The 16,610-nt window shown below is 54.5% G+C and overlaps 2 protein-coding genes across 2 annotated transcripts; one reads left to right on the forward strand and one right to left on the reverse strand.

Annotated features, from left to right (window-relative positions):
* Nucleotides 1–1,506: 1,506 nt before the first annotated feature.
* Nucleotides 1,507–2,910, reverse strand: LOC113715875 (uncharacterized). The gene has a single exon (XM_027240177.2). It carries the CDS (start codon nucleotides 2,908–2,910, stop codon nucleotides 1,507–1,509), a length of 1,404 nt encoding a protein of 467 aa, XP_027095978.2.
* Nucleotides 2,911–7,474: 4,564 nt separating this feature from the next.
* Nucleotides 7,475–9,883, forward strand: LOC140016444 (uncharacterized). The gene has a single exon (XM_072069965.1). The coding sequence runs from the start codon at nucleotides 7,475–7,477 to the stop codon at nucleotides 9,881–9,883; it is 2,409 nt and encodes an 802-aa protein (XP_071926066.1).
* The last annotated feature ends 6,727 nt before the right edge of the window (nucleotides 9,884–16,610 follow it).

Here is a 16,610-nt window from a genome sequence, read left to right on the forward strand (position 1 = left end):
CGGATGGCCGAAGGCATCCAGACAGGAAGGAACTTGGCCGAAATCCAGGTCGAGTTCAACAAGTGGCTGTCCGAACTCGACGAAGTGTTCGAGGAGGTGGAGGTAGAAGAAGCTGGAGGAGAGGATGCTGAGGGAGACGAAGCCGGAGGGGACGGAGTCGGAGGGGACATCGGCAAAGAGCATGGAGATGAACACCCCGGCGGATAAGAGGCCGAAGAGAAGGCTGCCCAGGAGGGAGCCAAGACCGGAGATGGAGCCGAGACGGGGATCTAGGCTCATAGGCTTTAGGGGGTGGCCGAGGTGGAGAGTGCTTAGTAGCATTCGGACCTCAGCCTTGTATTTTTTGTAGCACTCTTTTCTATTGAATGAAAGCCTTTTTCTTCTCATCTCAGCGCTTTTTGTTTCTTACTTTTACTTCATCCCTTGTTTGTCCCCCTTATTTTTTAATAACGGATGCTGGGCATCATATTATTGAAAAATAACTAAATAGCTGAAGTCATAACTTGACAAGATAACTGGATGAAGTCAACTTTGATGAAATAACTGAATGAAGTCACAACTTCAAGCATAATACAACCTAAGGTTCTCGGCGTGCCAAGACCTCGGCACTAATCAGCCATCTCGGTAACTCAGTTTACAATACCCTTTAGGGTCAGATTTCACAACTCGGTAAGGGTCTTCCCATTTCGGGCATAATTTCCCTTGCGGCTCAGCTCGGCTGACTGAATTTTTCCTGAGAACCAAGTCTCCAGGACGGAATCTACGATGTCTGACACGGGCATTGTAATAGTGTGCCAGTGTGTTCTTGTATGAAGCTATCCGGGCTGAGGCGAGGTCCCTTCGTTCTTCGACGAGGTCGAGGTCTAGCAGCCTCTCTTCGTCGTTCACCTCGGCGGCATAGGCTGCCAGCCGAGGGTTGGGAGTAAGGATCTCAGCCGGGATGACAGCCTCGGCGCCGTAGGTCAGGGAGAATGGGGTTTCTTGCGTCGCTGACCTCGGCGTGGTCCGATATGACCACAAGACACTGGGCAGTTCCTCCACCCAAGATGACCCAACTCGGTGTAGTCGGGTCTTGAGGCCATGCAGGAGAGTCCGGTTGAAGTTTTCTGCTTGACCATTGGCCTGAGGGTGGCCTACCGAAGTGAAGTGTTGTTTGATGCCGAGGTTTGCGCACCAGGATTTAAAGGGGTTCTCGGCAAATTGCCTTCCATTATCCGAGATGATGACCTGGGGTATGCCGAAGCGGCAAATAATGCATTTCCAAAAGAATTTTTGAATGGCCAGCCCCGAGATGGTCCGAAGTGGCTCGGCCTCGACCCACTTAGTGAAGTAATCCACAGCGGTCACCAAGAAGGTATAATCCCCGACGGCTTTAGGGAAAGGACCTATGATGTCTGTCCCCCATTGCTCAAACGGCCAGGGTGAAGTGATGGGGACCATGAAATTAGAGGGCTGGTGATGCTCGGGTGCGTGAACTTGGCAGGAAGGACAGCCGAAAACGAGGTCCTAGGCGTCTTGCCGAAGTGATGGCCAGAAGTATCCAAGGAGTATAGTCTTCTTGGCTAACATCCTGTGGCCGACGTGAGCTCTGCACAGGCCTTCGTGGATCTCGTGGAGGATATGACGTCCGACCTCGGGGGTGACGCACCTCAGCCAGGGGCCGAGGTAGGAGCGCTTGTACAGTTCCCCATCACGAAGTGCATACCGAGCAGCCTTGCGTTGTATCTTTCTCGCCTCGGCTCGGTCTTCGGGAAGGGTTCCCTGACTCAGGAAGAGGATGAACGGGGTCATCCAAGTATCTTCGGAGTGGACGGGGCAGGCCACCTCTTCCATGTATCCTGGTTCACTCAGGACTTCCACCAAAACTGTTTTGTTGAGGTCAGAGAATGAGGTGGAAGCCAGCCGGGACAAGGCGTCGGCTCGTTTATTCTGGGACCGGGGTATTGTTTGGATTTCGAAAGACTCGAAGTACGCGGTGAGCTGGTGAACCTTGGAGAGGTATCGTTGCATGGTCTCATCCTTGGCCTCATACTCACCAAGAACTTGGCGCACAACAAGTTGGGAGTCACTGCGGACGTGGATTTGCTGGGCGCCGAGCCTTCGGGCCAGCTGGAGTCCAGCAATTAAGGCCTCGTACTCGGCTTCATTATTGGTGGTTGGGAAGCCAAAGCGAAGGGCGTAGGAGCACACCTCTCCCTGAGGTCCTTCCAGGAGAAGTCCGGCTCCCCTGCCGTCTCCGTTAGAGGATCCATCCACATACAATGTCCACAGGGAGGGGGTGGGCACCTCGGCTAAGGCTGAGGTGGACTCCGGACCTTCCGTGAAGGTGTGCTCAGCAAGGAAGTCAGCCAGAGCTTGAGCTTTTATGGCCGTGCGGGGCTCATACGACAGGTCATACTCTCCCAATTCGACAGCCCACTTGGTGAGGCGACCGGAAGACTCGGGGCGCACCAATATTTGCCGAATGGGCTGGTCGGTCCTGACGGAGATAGGATGACCTAGAAAGTAAGGCTTCAATCGCCGAGCTGCGTGGACTAGCACCAGCACCAGTTTTTCCACTTGAGTGTATCGAGTCTCCGGCCCTCGGAGAGCTCGGCTGACGTAATAGACTGGCACTTGGGTGCCCTCATCCCGGATAAGAACAGCACTGACAGCCTCGTCGGCTGCGGAAAGATAGAGGTAGAGTTTCTCCTCGGACCGAGGTGAAGCGAGAGTGGGTAGGTGATGCAAGTACCGCTTCAACTGGTCGAAGGCAGCCTGACACTTCTCAGTCCAGGCAAATTGGTCAGCCTTTTTCAGCACCTTGAAGAAGGGCAGAGCTTTCTCGGCGGATTGGGACAGGAAGCGATTCAGCGCGGCCAGGTGTCCATTCAATCTTTGGACTTCTCGGACGTTCCGAGGTGGGGACATATCTTAAATGGCCTTGACCTTGTCGGGATTGGCCTCGATTCCCCGGCGGGAAACCAGATACCCCAAGAATTTTCCGGAGGTGACGCCGAACACGCACTTCTTTGGATTCAATTTCATCCTCGAATCCCGCAGGACACCGAAGACTTCCCTCAAATCGGATAAAAAGGCCGAAGTGGCCTGGCTCTTGACAAGGATGTCGTCCACGTAGGCCTCCACATTACGGCCGATCTGGTTTTTGAAGAGGCGATTGATCAATCTCTGGTAGGTCGCCCCGGCGTTCTTTAGCCCGAATGGCATGGTTGTATAACAATAAGTATCTTGGTCGGTGTAGAACGCCGTTTTCTCTTGGTCCTCTTCACTCATTCCTATTTGATGATACCTTTTGAAGGCATCTAGGAAGCAGAGGACTTCATACCCCATCGCCGAGTCGACGAGGGCGTCTATCCTTGGCAGGGGATAGCAATCTTTGGGGCAGGCCTTGTTGAGGTCGGTGAAATCTACACACATTCTCCATCCACCGGTGTCCTTTTTGACCATAATTGGGTTGGACAGCCAGGTGGGATATTGGATCTCGTGGATCATCTTGGCCGGCAAGAGCTTGTCGACCTCGTCCGATATGGCCTTGCTGCGTTCGGGGCCGAAGTGCCTTCATTTCTGCCGCACAGGTCGGGCCTGTGGGTTAACGTTGAGTTGGTGAGTCATGAGCTCGGGTGGCACTCCGACCACTTCATCTGTGGACCACGCGAAGATGTCTCGGTGGTCCTTGATCAGGGAGATCATTTCTTCTTTCAGGGGTGAGGGGAGTCCGGCCCCTACTTGGACCAGTTGGTCTGGTTTGGCTTCATCCAAGACCACTTGTTCCACCTCATCCCCAGGCTCAAGCCTGTTGGGCTCTCCTGCCTTTTTAGGGTCGACGCAGTCTATGGAGAGGACAGCCGGCCTCTTTTCTTCTGACCTCGGCGGGGGCTGAGGTCCGACTGCGGTTTGGATGGTGGCGAGGTAGCATTCTCGGGCGGCGCCCACGACGCTGCTCACCTCGGCCACCCCCTCTGGCGTTGGAAACTTGAAACTCAGGTGGTAGGTGGAATATACGGCTCTCAAGGCATTGAGCGTGGGCCGGCCTATCAGCATGTTGTAAGGAGAGTCCGCTTTGACCACAGCAAAGCTGACAGGCACAGTTCGGCAACGGGGATGACGCCCGATAGTCACCATTAAATTCACCATGCCCTCCGGGTGGACGACGTGTCCCCCGAAGCCGACAAGGGAAGTTCTGACCGGAGTGAGTTGCTCCCGGGTCAACTTCAAACTCTCGAAAGTTCGGTAGTACATGACGTCTACCGAGCTTCCGGGGTCAACGTAAACCTTTTTGATTATGTAGTTATTGGTGAGGACCTCAATCACTAGGGTCTCGTGATTGCTGGAGGCGGCGGGGACAGGGTCACGGGGACCATAGGTTATCACCTCGGACAGCCTCGAGCTCGGTTCGGCCACATCCATGCCGGCTTGGCGGTAGGTCCGCTTTCGGGATTTCTGGCTGTCTCCTCCCGTGGGGCCACCTGAGATGGTGTTGATCACCCCGACAATGTTTGGGCCGTAGCCTGGTGATCCGTCACGTGGAGGCCTCTGATCCCCCTTGTGGTCCTCAGGACCTCGGCAATTAAGCTTGGTGTCCCGCCTGTCTTCTCGACGAGGACCTCGGCTCTCCCGGTGGGAGGCACTTCGGCCGAAGCCTCCATCTTTGTGGACAAATTGTTTCAAGTGTCCCTGTCGAATCAGGTTTTCGATCTTTCGCTTCAGATCGTTGCAATCTTCGGTCTCGTGCCCAACGTCTCGGTGGTAGGCACAGTAGAGGTTGGAGTTCCTCTTATCTCTCCTCCCAAGGATCTCAGGAGGAGTTCGGCCGAGGTGATTCTGTCTCATCACGGCCAAGACATGAGATTGGTTGGAATTGAGAGGTGTCAGCTCAGCGTCCGAGATGGACGATCGGCCTCTCACGATCCGGTCGAAGACACTCCGGCGGTCTCGGAGTGGGTTTGAAGTGCTACTTGGGCCGGGTTCACCTCGGCCAGTGTCTTTCCTCCTCCGGGGATCTTGCCCCGTACGAGATGCTTGGGCTTCTCGTTTCATGCGGTTCACATCCTCACTTCGGATTCCCTGGCCCACTCTATCCCAGAGTTCCCGAAGTGTACGAGGGTACTCCCGATGGATTTCAGTGTTGAAGATTCCCGCCACCAATCCGTTGGTAAAGGCCGCGATAGTTACCTGCTCGTTCTGGTCAGGTATCTGCACATTCTCCTCGTTGAACCTTTGAGTATACGAGCGAAGGGACTCGCCCTGACCCTGTTGCAGGTTCAAGAGGTATGCTGAAGTCTTGGTGATTGGTCGAGATGATACAAAGCGGTGGATGAACCGGTCTATCAGCTCGTCCAGGGAGGAAATGCTCCCTGGTTCCAGACTCCAGAACCACTTCCGGGCAGTCCCATGTAGAAAGATGGGGAAATTTCGGCAGATCACAGCGTCGGGGACGCAGTAGAGTCGGAATGCGGAGATGAAGGCGCGGAGGTGATCCTCGGGGTCACCTCGGCCATCGTAGGTGTGCAAGTTTGGGAGTTTGAAGTTCGGGGGCACCATCTCTCCGTTGATGTCATCCGTAAAGGGCGGAGCCCTCATGTAGTCAGAAGCTAGTCCACCGGGGCGCCGAGGTGGGTCCTCAGCTTGTTTCCCTAGTAGTCCCCGGGAAAACGCCCGGGAGATGGAGGCAAGCTTAGAGGTCGCCTTGGAAGAGGCGCGCCTGGAGGTACTCCGAGAGAGTCGCCCCTCATCGGAGTCTTCACCTGAAGGTACCTCAGGAGACTTCGTCGGCCTCCTCTTGGAAGACTCGGCCTTTTCTTTCCCCTGCCTTTTGAGGTACCTTCCTAACTCCTCAAAAATGGTAGGGTTGTGCGATACGAACTCGGCCATCTTGGCGATGGCATCCTCGTTGTTGGGCTGGGTCCTTTGGGACCCTGGTTCTTCAGAGATGCGGTCTTGCTGGGCTCCCGAGATCTGCCCAGCCCCGTTTGAGGGAACTCTTCCGCTTCTGGAGCGCGTGGATCTCATTTTTAGTAGTGATCTCGTTCCCACAAACGGCGCCAATTGAGGAGCTGATTTTTGGCTGGTAACTAGATCGACCTGGATCAGTCCTCTCTGAGATGAAGTGAGGTGAACTCCTGTGTCCGAAGTGAACCTCCTTGTCCGAAGTGAGTGGCGGGGCTTCTCCCCTGGTATCACTCCGACGATCAAGTTAGTATGAGAACGAGAATAATGAGAATGAGTTAATGAACAGTGTTTGCTTTCTTGTTGGGAGTGTGAATGAGGTATTTATAGAAGAGTAGTGGTCAAGGCGGAAGGCTCATGCTAGAGGGACCCACTCTCTGGAATTACGGCTCTGTCTCCTGTCAGGAGGTCTGACTCTGACACTGTAGCCGCCTGGGAGTGATGACGGAGGGTATGGTGCAGGTGCCATTAAGTGCCTCCAGTGCTTTTCAGATAAAGTGCTAGTCCTGGATGATGTCAGGTGGGTTGACATCATCAGCGTGCAGCCGAGGTGGATGTGCCGAGGTGGATGTGCTGAGGTCGTCCACACGGTAGACTAGGGATGTAGCTGATCTCAGGGGTTACGCTCAAGACAGGGATGAGCTCTGATGAGGGATGAGGCTCGGGTTCACCTCGGACACGCGGGGTGGCCGAGGTGAGCATCCTCAAGTGTGTATTTTATCGCACTCGTTCTCTTTTGTGATGAATAACTCATGCTTGGTGAGGATGCTCACCTCGGCCACCCCGCGTGTCCGAGGTGAACCCGAGCCTCATCCCTCATGAGAGCTCATCCCTATCTTGAGCGTAACCCCTGAGCTCGGCTACATCCCTAGTCTACCGTGTGGACGACCTCGGCACATCCACCTCGACTGCACGCTAATGATGTCAACCCACCTGACATCATCCAGGACCAGCACTTTATCTGAAAAGCACTGGAGGCACTTAATGGCACCTGCACCATACCCTCCGTCATCACTCCCAGGCGGCTACAGTGTCAGAGTCAGACCTCCTGACAGGAGACAGAGCCGTAATTCCAGAGAGTGGGTCCCGCTAGCATGAGCCTTCCGTCTTGACCACTACTCTTCTATAAATACCTCATTCACACTCCCAACAAGTAAGCAAACACTGTTCATTAACTCATTCTCATTATTTTCGTTCTCATACTAACTTGATCGTCGGAGTGATACCAGGGGAGAAGCCCCGCCACTCACTTCGGACAAGGAGGTTCACTTCGGACACAGGAGTTCACCTCACTTCATCTCAGAGAGGACTGATCCAGGTCGGTTTAGTTACCAGCCAAAAATCACCTCCTCAATTGGCGCCGTCTGTGGGAACGAGACCACTACTAAAAATGAGATCCACGCGCTCCAGAAGCGGAAGAGTTCCCTCAAACGGGGCTGGGCAGACCTCGGGAGCCCAGCAAGACCGCATCTCTGAAGAACCAGGGTCCCAAAGGACCCAGCCCAACAATGAAGACGTCATCGCCAAGATGGCCGAGTTCGTATCGCACAACCCTACCATTTTTGAGAAGTTAGGAAGGTACCTCAAAAGGCAGGGGAAAGAAAAGGCCGAGTCTTCCAAGAGGAGGCCGACGAAGTCCCCTGAGGTACCCTCAGATGAGGACTCTGATGAGGGGCGTCTCTCACGGAGTACCTTCACGCGCGCCTCCTCCAAGGCGACCTCTAAACTTGCCTCCATCTCCCGGGCGTTTTCCCGGGGACTGCTAGGGAAACGAGCTGAGGACCCACCTCGGCGCCCCGGGGGTCTAGCTTCTGACTACATGAGGGCTCCGCCCTTTACGGATGACATCAACGGGGAGATGGTGCCCCCGAACTTCAAGCTCCCAAACTTGCACACCTACGATGGCCGAAATGACCCCGAGGATCACCTCCGCGCCTTCATCTCCGCATTCCGACTCTACTGCGTCCCCGACGCTGTGATCTGCCGAAATTTCCCCATCTTCCTACATGGGACTGCCCGGAAGTGGTTCTGGAGTCTGGAACCAGGGAGCATTTCCTCCCTGGACGAGCTGATAGACCGGTTCATCCACCGCTTTGTATCATCTCGACCAATCACCAAAACTTCAGCATACCTCTTGAACCTGCAACAGGGTCAGGGCGAGTCCCTTCGCTCGTATACTCAAAGGTTCAACGAGAAGAATGTGCAGATACCTGACCAGAACGAGCAGGTAACTATCGCGGCCTTTACCAACGGATTGGTGGCGGGAATATTCAACACTGAAATCCATCGGGAGTACCCTCGTACACTTCGGGAACTCTGGGATAGAGTGGACCAGGGAATCCGAAATGAGGATGTGAACCGCATGAAGCGAGAAGCCCAAGCATCTCGTACGGGGCAAGATCCCCGGAGGAGGAAAGACACTGGCCGAGGTGAACCCGGCCCAAGTAGCACTTCAAACCCACTCCGACACCGCCGGAGTGTCTTCGACCGGATCGTGAGAGGCCGATCGTCCACCTCGGACGCTGAGCTGACACCTCTCAATTCCAACCGATCTCATGCCTTGGCCGTGATGAGACAGAATCACCTCGGCCGAACTCCTCCTGAGATCTCTGGGAGGAGAGATAAGAGGAACTCCAACCTCTACTGTGCCTACCACCGAGACGTTGGGCACGAGACCGAAGATTGCAACGATCTGAAGCGAGAGATCGAAAACCTGATTCGACAGGGACACTTGAAACAATTTGTCCGCAAAGATGGAGGCTTCGGCCGAAGTGCCTCCCACAGGGAGAGCCGAGGTCCTCGTCGAGAAGACAGGCGGGACACCAAGCTTAATTGCCGAGGTCCTGAGGACCACAAGGGGGATCAGAGGCCTCCACGTGACGGATCACCAGGCTACGGCCCAAACATTGTCGGGGTGATCAACACCATCTCAGGTGGCCCCACAGGAGGAGACAGCCAGAACTCCCGAAAGCGGACCTACCGCCAAGCCGGCATGGATGTGGCCGAGCCGAGCTCGAGGCTGTCCGAGGTGATAACTTATGGTCCCCGCGACCCTGTCCCTGCTGCCTCCAGCAATCACGAGACCCTCGTGATCGAGGTCCTTACAAATAATTATATAGTCAAAAAAGTCTACGTTGACCCCGGAAGCTCGGTAGACGTCCTGTACTACCGAAATTTCGAGAGTTTGAAGCTAACCCGGGAACAACTCACTCCGGTCAGAACTCCCCTTGTCGGCTTCGGGGGACACGTCGTCCACCCGGAGGGCATGGTGAATTTAATGGTGACTATCGGGCGTCATCCCCGTTGCCGAACTGTGCCTATCAGCTTTGCTGTGATCAAAACGGACTCCCCTTACAACATGCTGATAGGCCGGCCCACGCTCAATGCCTTGAGAGCTGTGTACTCAACCTACCACTTGAGATTCAAATTCCCAACACCTGCGGGGGTGGCCGAGGTGAGCAGCGACGTGGGCGCCGCCCGAGAATTCTACCTCCCCACCATCCAAACTGCAGTCGGACCTCAGCCCCCACCGAGGTCAGAAGAAAAGAGGCCGGCTGTCCTCTCCATAGACTGTATCGACCCTCACAAGGCAGGAGAACCCGGCAGGCTTGAGCCCGGGGATGAGGTGGAACAAGTGGTCTTGGATGAAGCCAAACCTGACCAAGTGGTCCAAGTAGGGGCCGGACTCCCCTCACCCCTGAAAGAAGAAATGATCTCCCTGATCAAGGACCACCGAGACATCTTCGCGTGGTCCGCAGATGAAGTGGTCGGAGTGCCACCCGACCTCATGATTCATCAACTTAACGTCAACCCACAGGCACGACCTGTGCGGCAGAAACGGAGGCACTTCGGCCCCGAGCGTAACAAGGCCATATCGGATGAGGTCGATAAGCTCTTGCCGGCCAAGATGATCCACGAGATCCAATATCCCACCTGACTGTCCAACCCAGTTATGGTCAAAAAGGACACCGGTGGATGAAGAATGTGTGTAGACTTCACCGATCTCAACAAGGCCTGCCCCAAAGACTGCTATCCCCTCCCGAGGATAGACGCCCTCGTCGACTCGGCGATGGAGTATGAGATCCTCTGCTTCCTAGATGCCTTCAAAGGGTATCATCAAATAGGAATGAGTGAAGAGGACCAAGAGAAGACGGCGTTCTACACCGACCAAAGTGTTTATTGCTACACCACCATGCCATTTGGGCTAAAGAACGCCGGGGCGACCTACCAAAGGCTGATCAACCGACTCTTCAAGAATCAGATCGGCCGCAATATGGAGGCCTATGTGGATGACATACTCGTCAAAAGTCTCGCCACTTCATCCTTCCTGGCAGACTTGAGGGAAGTCTTCGGGGTCCTGCGAGACTCGAGAATGAAACTGAATCCCAAGAAGTGCGTCTTCGGCGTCACCTCGGGAAAATTCTTGGGGTATCTGGTTTCCCACCGGGGAATCGAGGCCAACCCCGACAAAATCAAGGCCATTCAGGACATGTCCCCACCTCGGAACGTCCGAGAAGTCCAAATGTTGAATGGACGCCTGGCCGCGTTGAACCGCTTCCTGTCCCAATCTGCTGAGAAAGCTCTGCCCTTCTTTAAGGTGCTGAAGAAGGCTGACCAATTTGCCTGGACTGAGGAGTGTCAGGCTGCCTTCGACCAGCTGAAGCAGTACTTGCATCACCTACCCACTCTCGCTTCACCTCGACCCGAGGAGAAGCTCTACCTCTATCTCTCCGCAGCCAACGAGGCTGTCAGTGCTGTTCTTATCCGGGATGAGAGCACCCAAGTGCCAGTCTACTACGTCAGCCGAGCTCTCCGAGGACCGGAGACTCGATACACTCAAGTGAAAAAACTGGTGCTGGGGCTAGTCCACGCAGCTCGGCGATTGAAGCCTTACTTTCTAGCTCATCCCATCTCCGTCAGGACCGACCAGCCCATTCGGCAAATATTGGTGCGGCCCGAAGCCTCTGGTCGCCTCACCAAGTGGGCTGTCGAATTGGGAGAATATGACTTGTCCTACGAGCCACGCACCGCCATAAAAGCACAAGCCCTAGCCGATTTCCTAGCCGAGCTGACCTTCACGGAAGGTCCGGAGTCCACCTCCACCAAAGCCGAGATGCCCACCTCATCCCTGTGGACATTGTATGTCGATGGATCCTCTAACGGAGACGGCTGCGGAGCCGGACTGCTCCTGGAAGGACCTCAAGGAGAGGTGTGCTCCTACGCCCTCCGCTTTGACTTCCCGGCCACCAACAATGAAGCCGAGTACGAGACTCTAATCGTTGGACTCCAGCTAGCCCGCAAACTCGGCGCCCAACAAATCCACGTCCGCAGTGACTCCCAGCTCGTGGTACGCCAAGTTCTTGGTGAGTACGAGGCCAAGGATGAGACCATGCAACGGTACCTCTCCAAGGTTCACCAACTCACCACGTACTTCAAGTCATTCGAAATCCAAAGAATCCCCCGGTCCCAGAATAAGCGAGCCGACGCCTTATCCGGGCTGGCCTTCACTTCATTCTCTGACCTCAACAAAACGGTTTTAGTGGAAGTTCTGAGTGAACCCGGATATGTGGAAGAGGTGGCCTGCCCCGTGCACTCCGAAGATACCTGGATGACCCCGTTCATCCTCTTCTTGAGTCAGGGAACACTCCCTGAAGACCGAGTCGAGGCGAGAAGAATACAACGCAAGGCGGCTCGGTACGCTCTCCGCGATGGAGAACTGTACAAGCGCTCCTACCTCGGCCCCTGGCTGAGGTGCGTCACCCCCGAGGTCGGACGTCATATCCTCCACGAGATCCACGAAGGCCTGTGCGGAGCTCACGTCGGTCACAGGATGTTAGCCAAGAAGACTATGCTCCTTGGATACTTCTGGCCATCACTTCGGCAAGACGCCCAAGACCTCGTTCTCGGCTGTCCTTCCTGCCAAGTTCACGCACCCGAGCATCACCAGCCCTCTAATTTCATGGTCCCCATCACTTCACCCTGGCCGTTTGAGCAATGGGGGACAGACATCATAGGTCCTTTCCCTAAAGCCGTCGGGGGTTATACCTTCCTGGTGACCGCTGTGGATTACTTCACTAAATGGGTCGAGGCCGAGCCACTTCGGATCATCTCGGGGCTGGCCATTCAAAAATTCTTTTGGAAATGCATTATCTGCCGCTTCGGCATACCCCAGGTCATCATCTCGGATAATGGAAGGCAATTTGCCGAGAACCCCTTTAAATCCTGGTGCGCAAAACTCGGCATCAAACAACACTTCATTTCGGTAGGCCACCCTCAGGCCAATGGTCAAGCAGAAAACTTCAACCGGACTCTCCTGCATGGCCTCAAGACCCGACTACACCGAGTTGGGTCATCTTGGGTGGAGGAACTCCCCAGTATCTTGTGGTCATATCGGACCACGCCGAGATCAGCGACGCAAGAAACCCCATTCTCCCTGACCTATGGCGCCGAGGCTGTCATCACGGCTGAGATCCTTACTCCCAGCCCTCGGCTGGCAGCCTATGCCGCCGAGGTGAACGACGAAGAGAGGCTGCTAGACCTCGACCTCGTCGAAGAACGAAGGGACCTCGCCTCAGCCCGGATAGTTTCATACAAGAACACACTGGCACACTATTACAATGCCCGTGTCAGACATCGTAGATTCCGTCCTGGAGACTTGGTTCTCAGGAAAAATTCAGTCAGCCGAGCTGAGCCGCAACGGAAATTATGCCCGAAATTGAAAGGCCCTTACCGAGTTGTGGAATCTGACCCTAAAGGGTATTGTAAACTGAGTTACCGAGATGGCTCATTACTGCCGAGGTCTTGGCACGCCGAGAACCTTAGGTTGTATTATGCTTGAAGTTGTGACTTCATTCAGTTATTTCATCAAAGTTGACTTCATCCAGTTATCTTGTCAAGTTATGACTTCAGCTATTTAGTTTTTTTTCAATAATATGATGCCCAACATCCGTTATTAAAAAATAAGGGGGACAAACAAGGGATGAAGTCAAAGTAAGAAACAAAAAGCGCTGAGATGAGAAGAAAAATGCTTTCATTCAATAGAAAAGAGTGCTAAAAAAAATACAAGGCTGAGGTCCGAATGCTACTAAGCACTCTCCACCTCGGCCACCCCCTAAAGCCTATGAGCCTAGACCCCCGTCTCGGCTCCATCTCCGGTCTTGACTCCCTCTTGGGCAGCCTTCTCTTCGGCCTCTTTTCCGCCGGGGTGTTCATCTCCATGCTCTTTGCCGATATCCCCTCCGACTCCGTCCCCTCCGGCTTCGTCTCCCTCAGCGTCCTCTCCTCCAGCTTCTTCTACCTCCACCTCCTCGAACACTTCGTCGAGTTCGGACAGCCACTTGTTGAACTCGACCTGGACTTCGGCCAAGTTCCTTCCTGTCTGGATGCCTTCGGCCATCCGATCGCATAGCTCCTTGGAGTCCTCGTTATAGCTGGCATAGTTTTTCAGAAACTCCAAGACTTCGGAGGTGAGGTGAGCCGCAGCCTCATCTATGGCTGAGGTAAAGCCAAACATGAAGTTCGGTGTGAGTAGCTGCTCGAGATCTTTGATGAAGGTCTCGGACCTTCGAAATGTGTCCACCGCCGAGGCCCCAGCACTGTTGAGGGCTTGTTCATGGGACTTCTTCACCTCCTCCCCCCTCTTCTGCTCTTCCTCGAGGGCCGATCTGAGGCTGTTGACAGTGGCCACGGCCTCCTCATCCTTCGCCTCGGCCTCCTTAAGCCGCCTTTCAAGCTCGGCCTTCTCAAACTCGGACACCGCCAATTTTTTCTCCAACTTGGAGATCTGATTCTGTAGCTTGCCGGTGTCCTACTCATCGACCAGAGCACAATATCGGTGTGTCATCTCGGCCGCAAAGGCTGAGGTGAAAGCCGTGGTCACCATAAAACTTTGCACCAGCTCGGCGGGGGAAAGCTTCTTCATGAACTCCAAATCCCTTGGCAAGGGGAAGTGCATGACTAGTTCTCGGGCAACCCGAGGATTCTGGCACCTGTCGTTGACCGAAATCTTCCAGTCCGGACACCAATGCCCGCCGGGGTGCGTTTTATCTTCCCCGGAAAACACCGGGGGGCTATGGAAACGATTCCATAGCGAGGTCCCCGAAACTGGATTGACCGGAGCCTTTAACTGCTTGCCTCGGCCATGAGGAGGCGGAAGTGCCGCGACGGCTCCAAAGGGCACCCCCTCTGGCACAGATGAGTTGGACCCGGTAGCCGCGGCGGCTGAGCTGCTTTGGCCTGCCGGGGTGGGAGTACTTTTGGCTGTCGAAGTCTGGATAGCCAATCCTTGTGACTTCTTCTTCTTTGGCGGAGGTGCCGATGTCTCGTCAGTGCTCTTCCTCTTTTGCCTCTTGGCCACTTCGGACGAGCCAGAGACGACGAGGTCGGACAGTTTAGTCACTGCACAAGAAATAAATATTATCATATGCCTTAGCCGAAATGAAAAAAAAAATCATGAAAGAAAATTACAAGGTTTCTTAAGTTCAATGGAAAAGAAGGGAGCTTTGGTAGTATTGATCACGGCTCGACTTATCCTCCCATCCACGAGCACGGCTTCGGGGTAGTCATGGCTGAACAGCCGAAGTCCCGACTTCATCAACTTCTGGAAGGACTCCTTTTCGGCATCCCCCGCAGAGGGGTCGGCCTTCGCTTTAATTGGCCTCCACCAAAAACCCCTCGGAAAATCCACTCCGGACACGAAGAAGTAGTCGCGCTTCCAGTTCTTGATCGAGTTGGGAGCACCGATCATCAATTTCGGGATGGCATTGTTCCTGTTGCCAACATAAAACCATCCCTTATCCGTCGCGTGCGCCTTGAGGGTGTAGCATCGGTGGAAGAGATCGACGGAGGGAGTCACCTCCTGATGTCGGCACAGCATCTCAAACCCCACAATTATGCGGATCGCATTCGGGGTGAGTTGGGTGATTCTCACCCGGAAGTGACGAAGTAAGTCCCGGAAGAACCTCGACGTCGGCATCCTCAGCCCGGCCTCCAGCTGTTGAACGTAGACGGCCACCATGCCAAAGGGGGGCTCCGCGGCTGTGTCATCCATCTCGGGCGGCAAAATTTCGTACCACGGCCGGAAGGGGTACTTGTCTACCACCTTCACGGCCCTATCTCTTTCTACGCGACTCCTAAACTTCGGCATCTGGCCGAAGTCGATGTTGGCTGCGTCCGCTGGAGCAACTGGCTCCGGTACGCCCTCGTCATGGGGTATCTCGGTCCCGAGCTCGGTATTGTATTCGACCTCGGAGCCACCCTCGCTCATCTCGGACGATTCCAATCCCGAGCCTGCCTCGCCGACTCTCACTTCGGTTGATCCTTCTTCAGAACTCGGTGTCGACCCCTCCGAGCTGGATGTCGTCGCTTCTTCTTCCGGACCCGGCCTCACCTCGGTCTGGTAGCTCGGTGTCACGGTCTCCTTGTGGGTTTTAGCCGTTTTGGCCATGAGTGAAAGACGAGATAAGAAAGAAAAGGGATACTTACTATTGTCTACGGAATTGGATGAAGTGGGTGACTTCGGCTGTGATCTCGGCTGGCAGGATTGATCTCGGCAACAGACGTAAATTTTGCAAATCGCAAGCTAAGAGAGAAAATGATGGGCCATACGGTGAAAAGGACCCTCTATTTATAGGGGTTCTTGGGAATCCGAAGAGGCGGCCAGAATGCGAAAAGACAACCACGTTCGAATTCAAAACGCCACGTCTCCCTCTCTCCTCATTAATGCCCCGTCCTTTCGACTGACACCCTCTGCACGAGACGTCCCACTACTTCACAACGTGACGGTTACGTGCCAACTGACTCCAAGTCCCTTCAACTGACACGCCCACGTGTCACGCCCCCGCATCTTCCGGAGCAGGTTTGGGGCCCCAACTCTTCATGGCTTCGGCACAAGGAAGCCTCGGTACCTCCCTGGCCCGAAGCTCCCGAGGTTTGGGGGGCTTATTGAGGATGCTCACCTCGGCCACCCCGCGTGTCCGAGGTGAACCCGAGCCTCATCCCTCATCAGAGCTCATCCCTGTCTTGAGCGTAACCCCTGAGCTCGGCTACATCCCTAGTCTACCGTGTGGACGACCTCGGCACATCCACCTCGGCTGCACGCTGATGATGTCAACCCACCTGACATCATCCAAGACCAGCACTTTATCTGAAAAGCACTGGAGGCACTTAATGGCACCTGCACCATACCCTCCGTCATCACTCCCAGGCGGCTACAGTGTCAGAGTCAGACCTCCTGACAGGAGACAGAGCCGTAATTCCAGAGAGTGGGTCCCGCTAGCATGAGCCTTCCGTCTTGACCACTACTCTTCTATAAATACCTCATTCACACTCCCAACAAGTAAGCAAACACTGTTCATTAACTCATTCTCATTATTCTCGTTCTCATACTAACTTGATCGTCGGAGTGATACCAGGGGAGAAGCCCCGCCACTCACTTCGGACAAGGAGGTTCACTTCGGACACATGAGTTCACCTCACTTCATCTCAGAGAGGACTGATCCAGGTCGGTCTAGTTACCAGCCAAAAATCACCTCCTCACTTGGAAATGCTCGAATAACATGACTTGGTATACTAAGGTTGCATACGTCGTTGGAGTGAATCTCCTCGACTCTCACATGCTAAAAATGGGATAACGGCCAATGATGGCCTATTAATATGACAAATGT

The sequence above is a fragment of the Coffea arabica genome, chromosome 11c (assembly GCF_036785885.1).
Source record: "Coffea arabica cultivar ET-39 chromosome 11c, Coffea Arabica ET-39 HiFi, whole genome shotgun sequence".
NCBI lineage: Eukaryota > Viridiplantae > Streptophyta > Magnoliopsida > Gentianales > Rubiaceae > Coffea > Coffea arabica.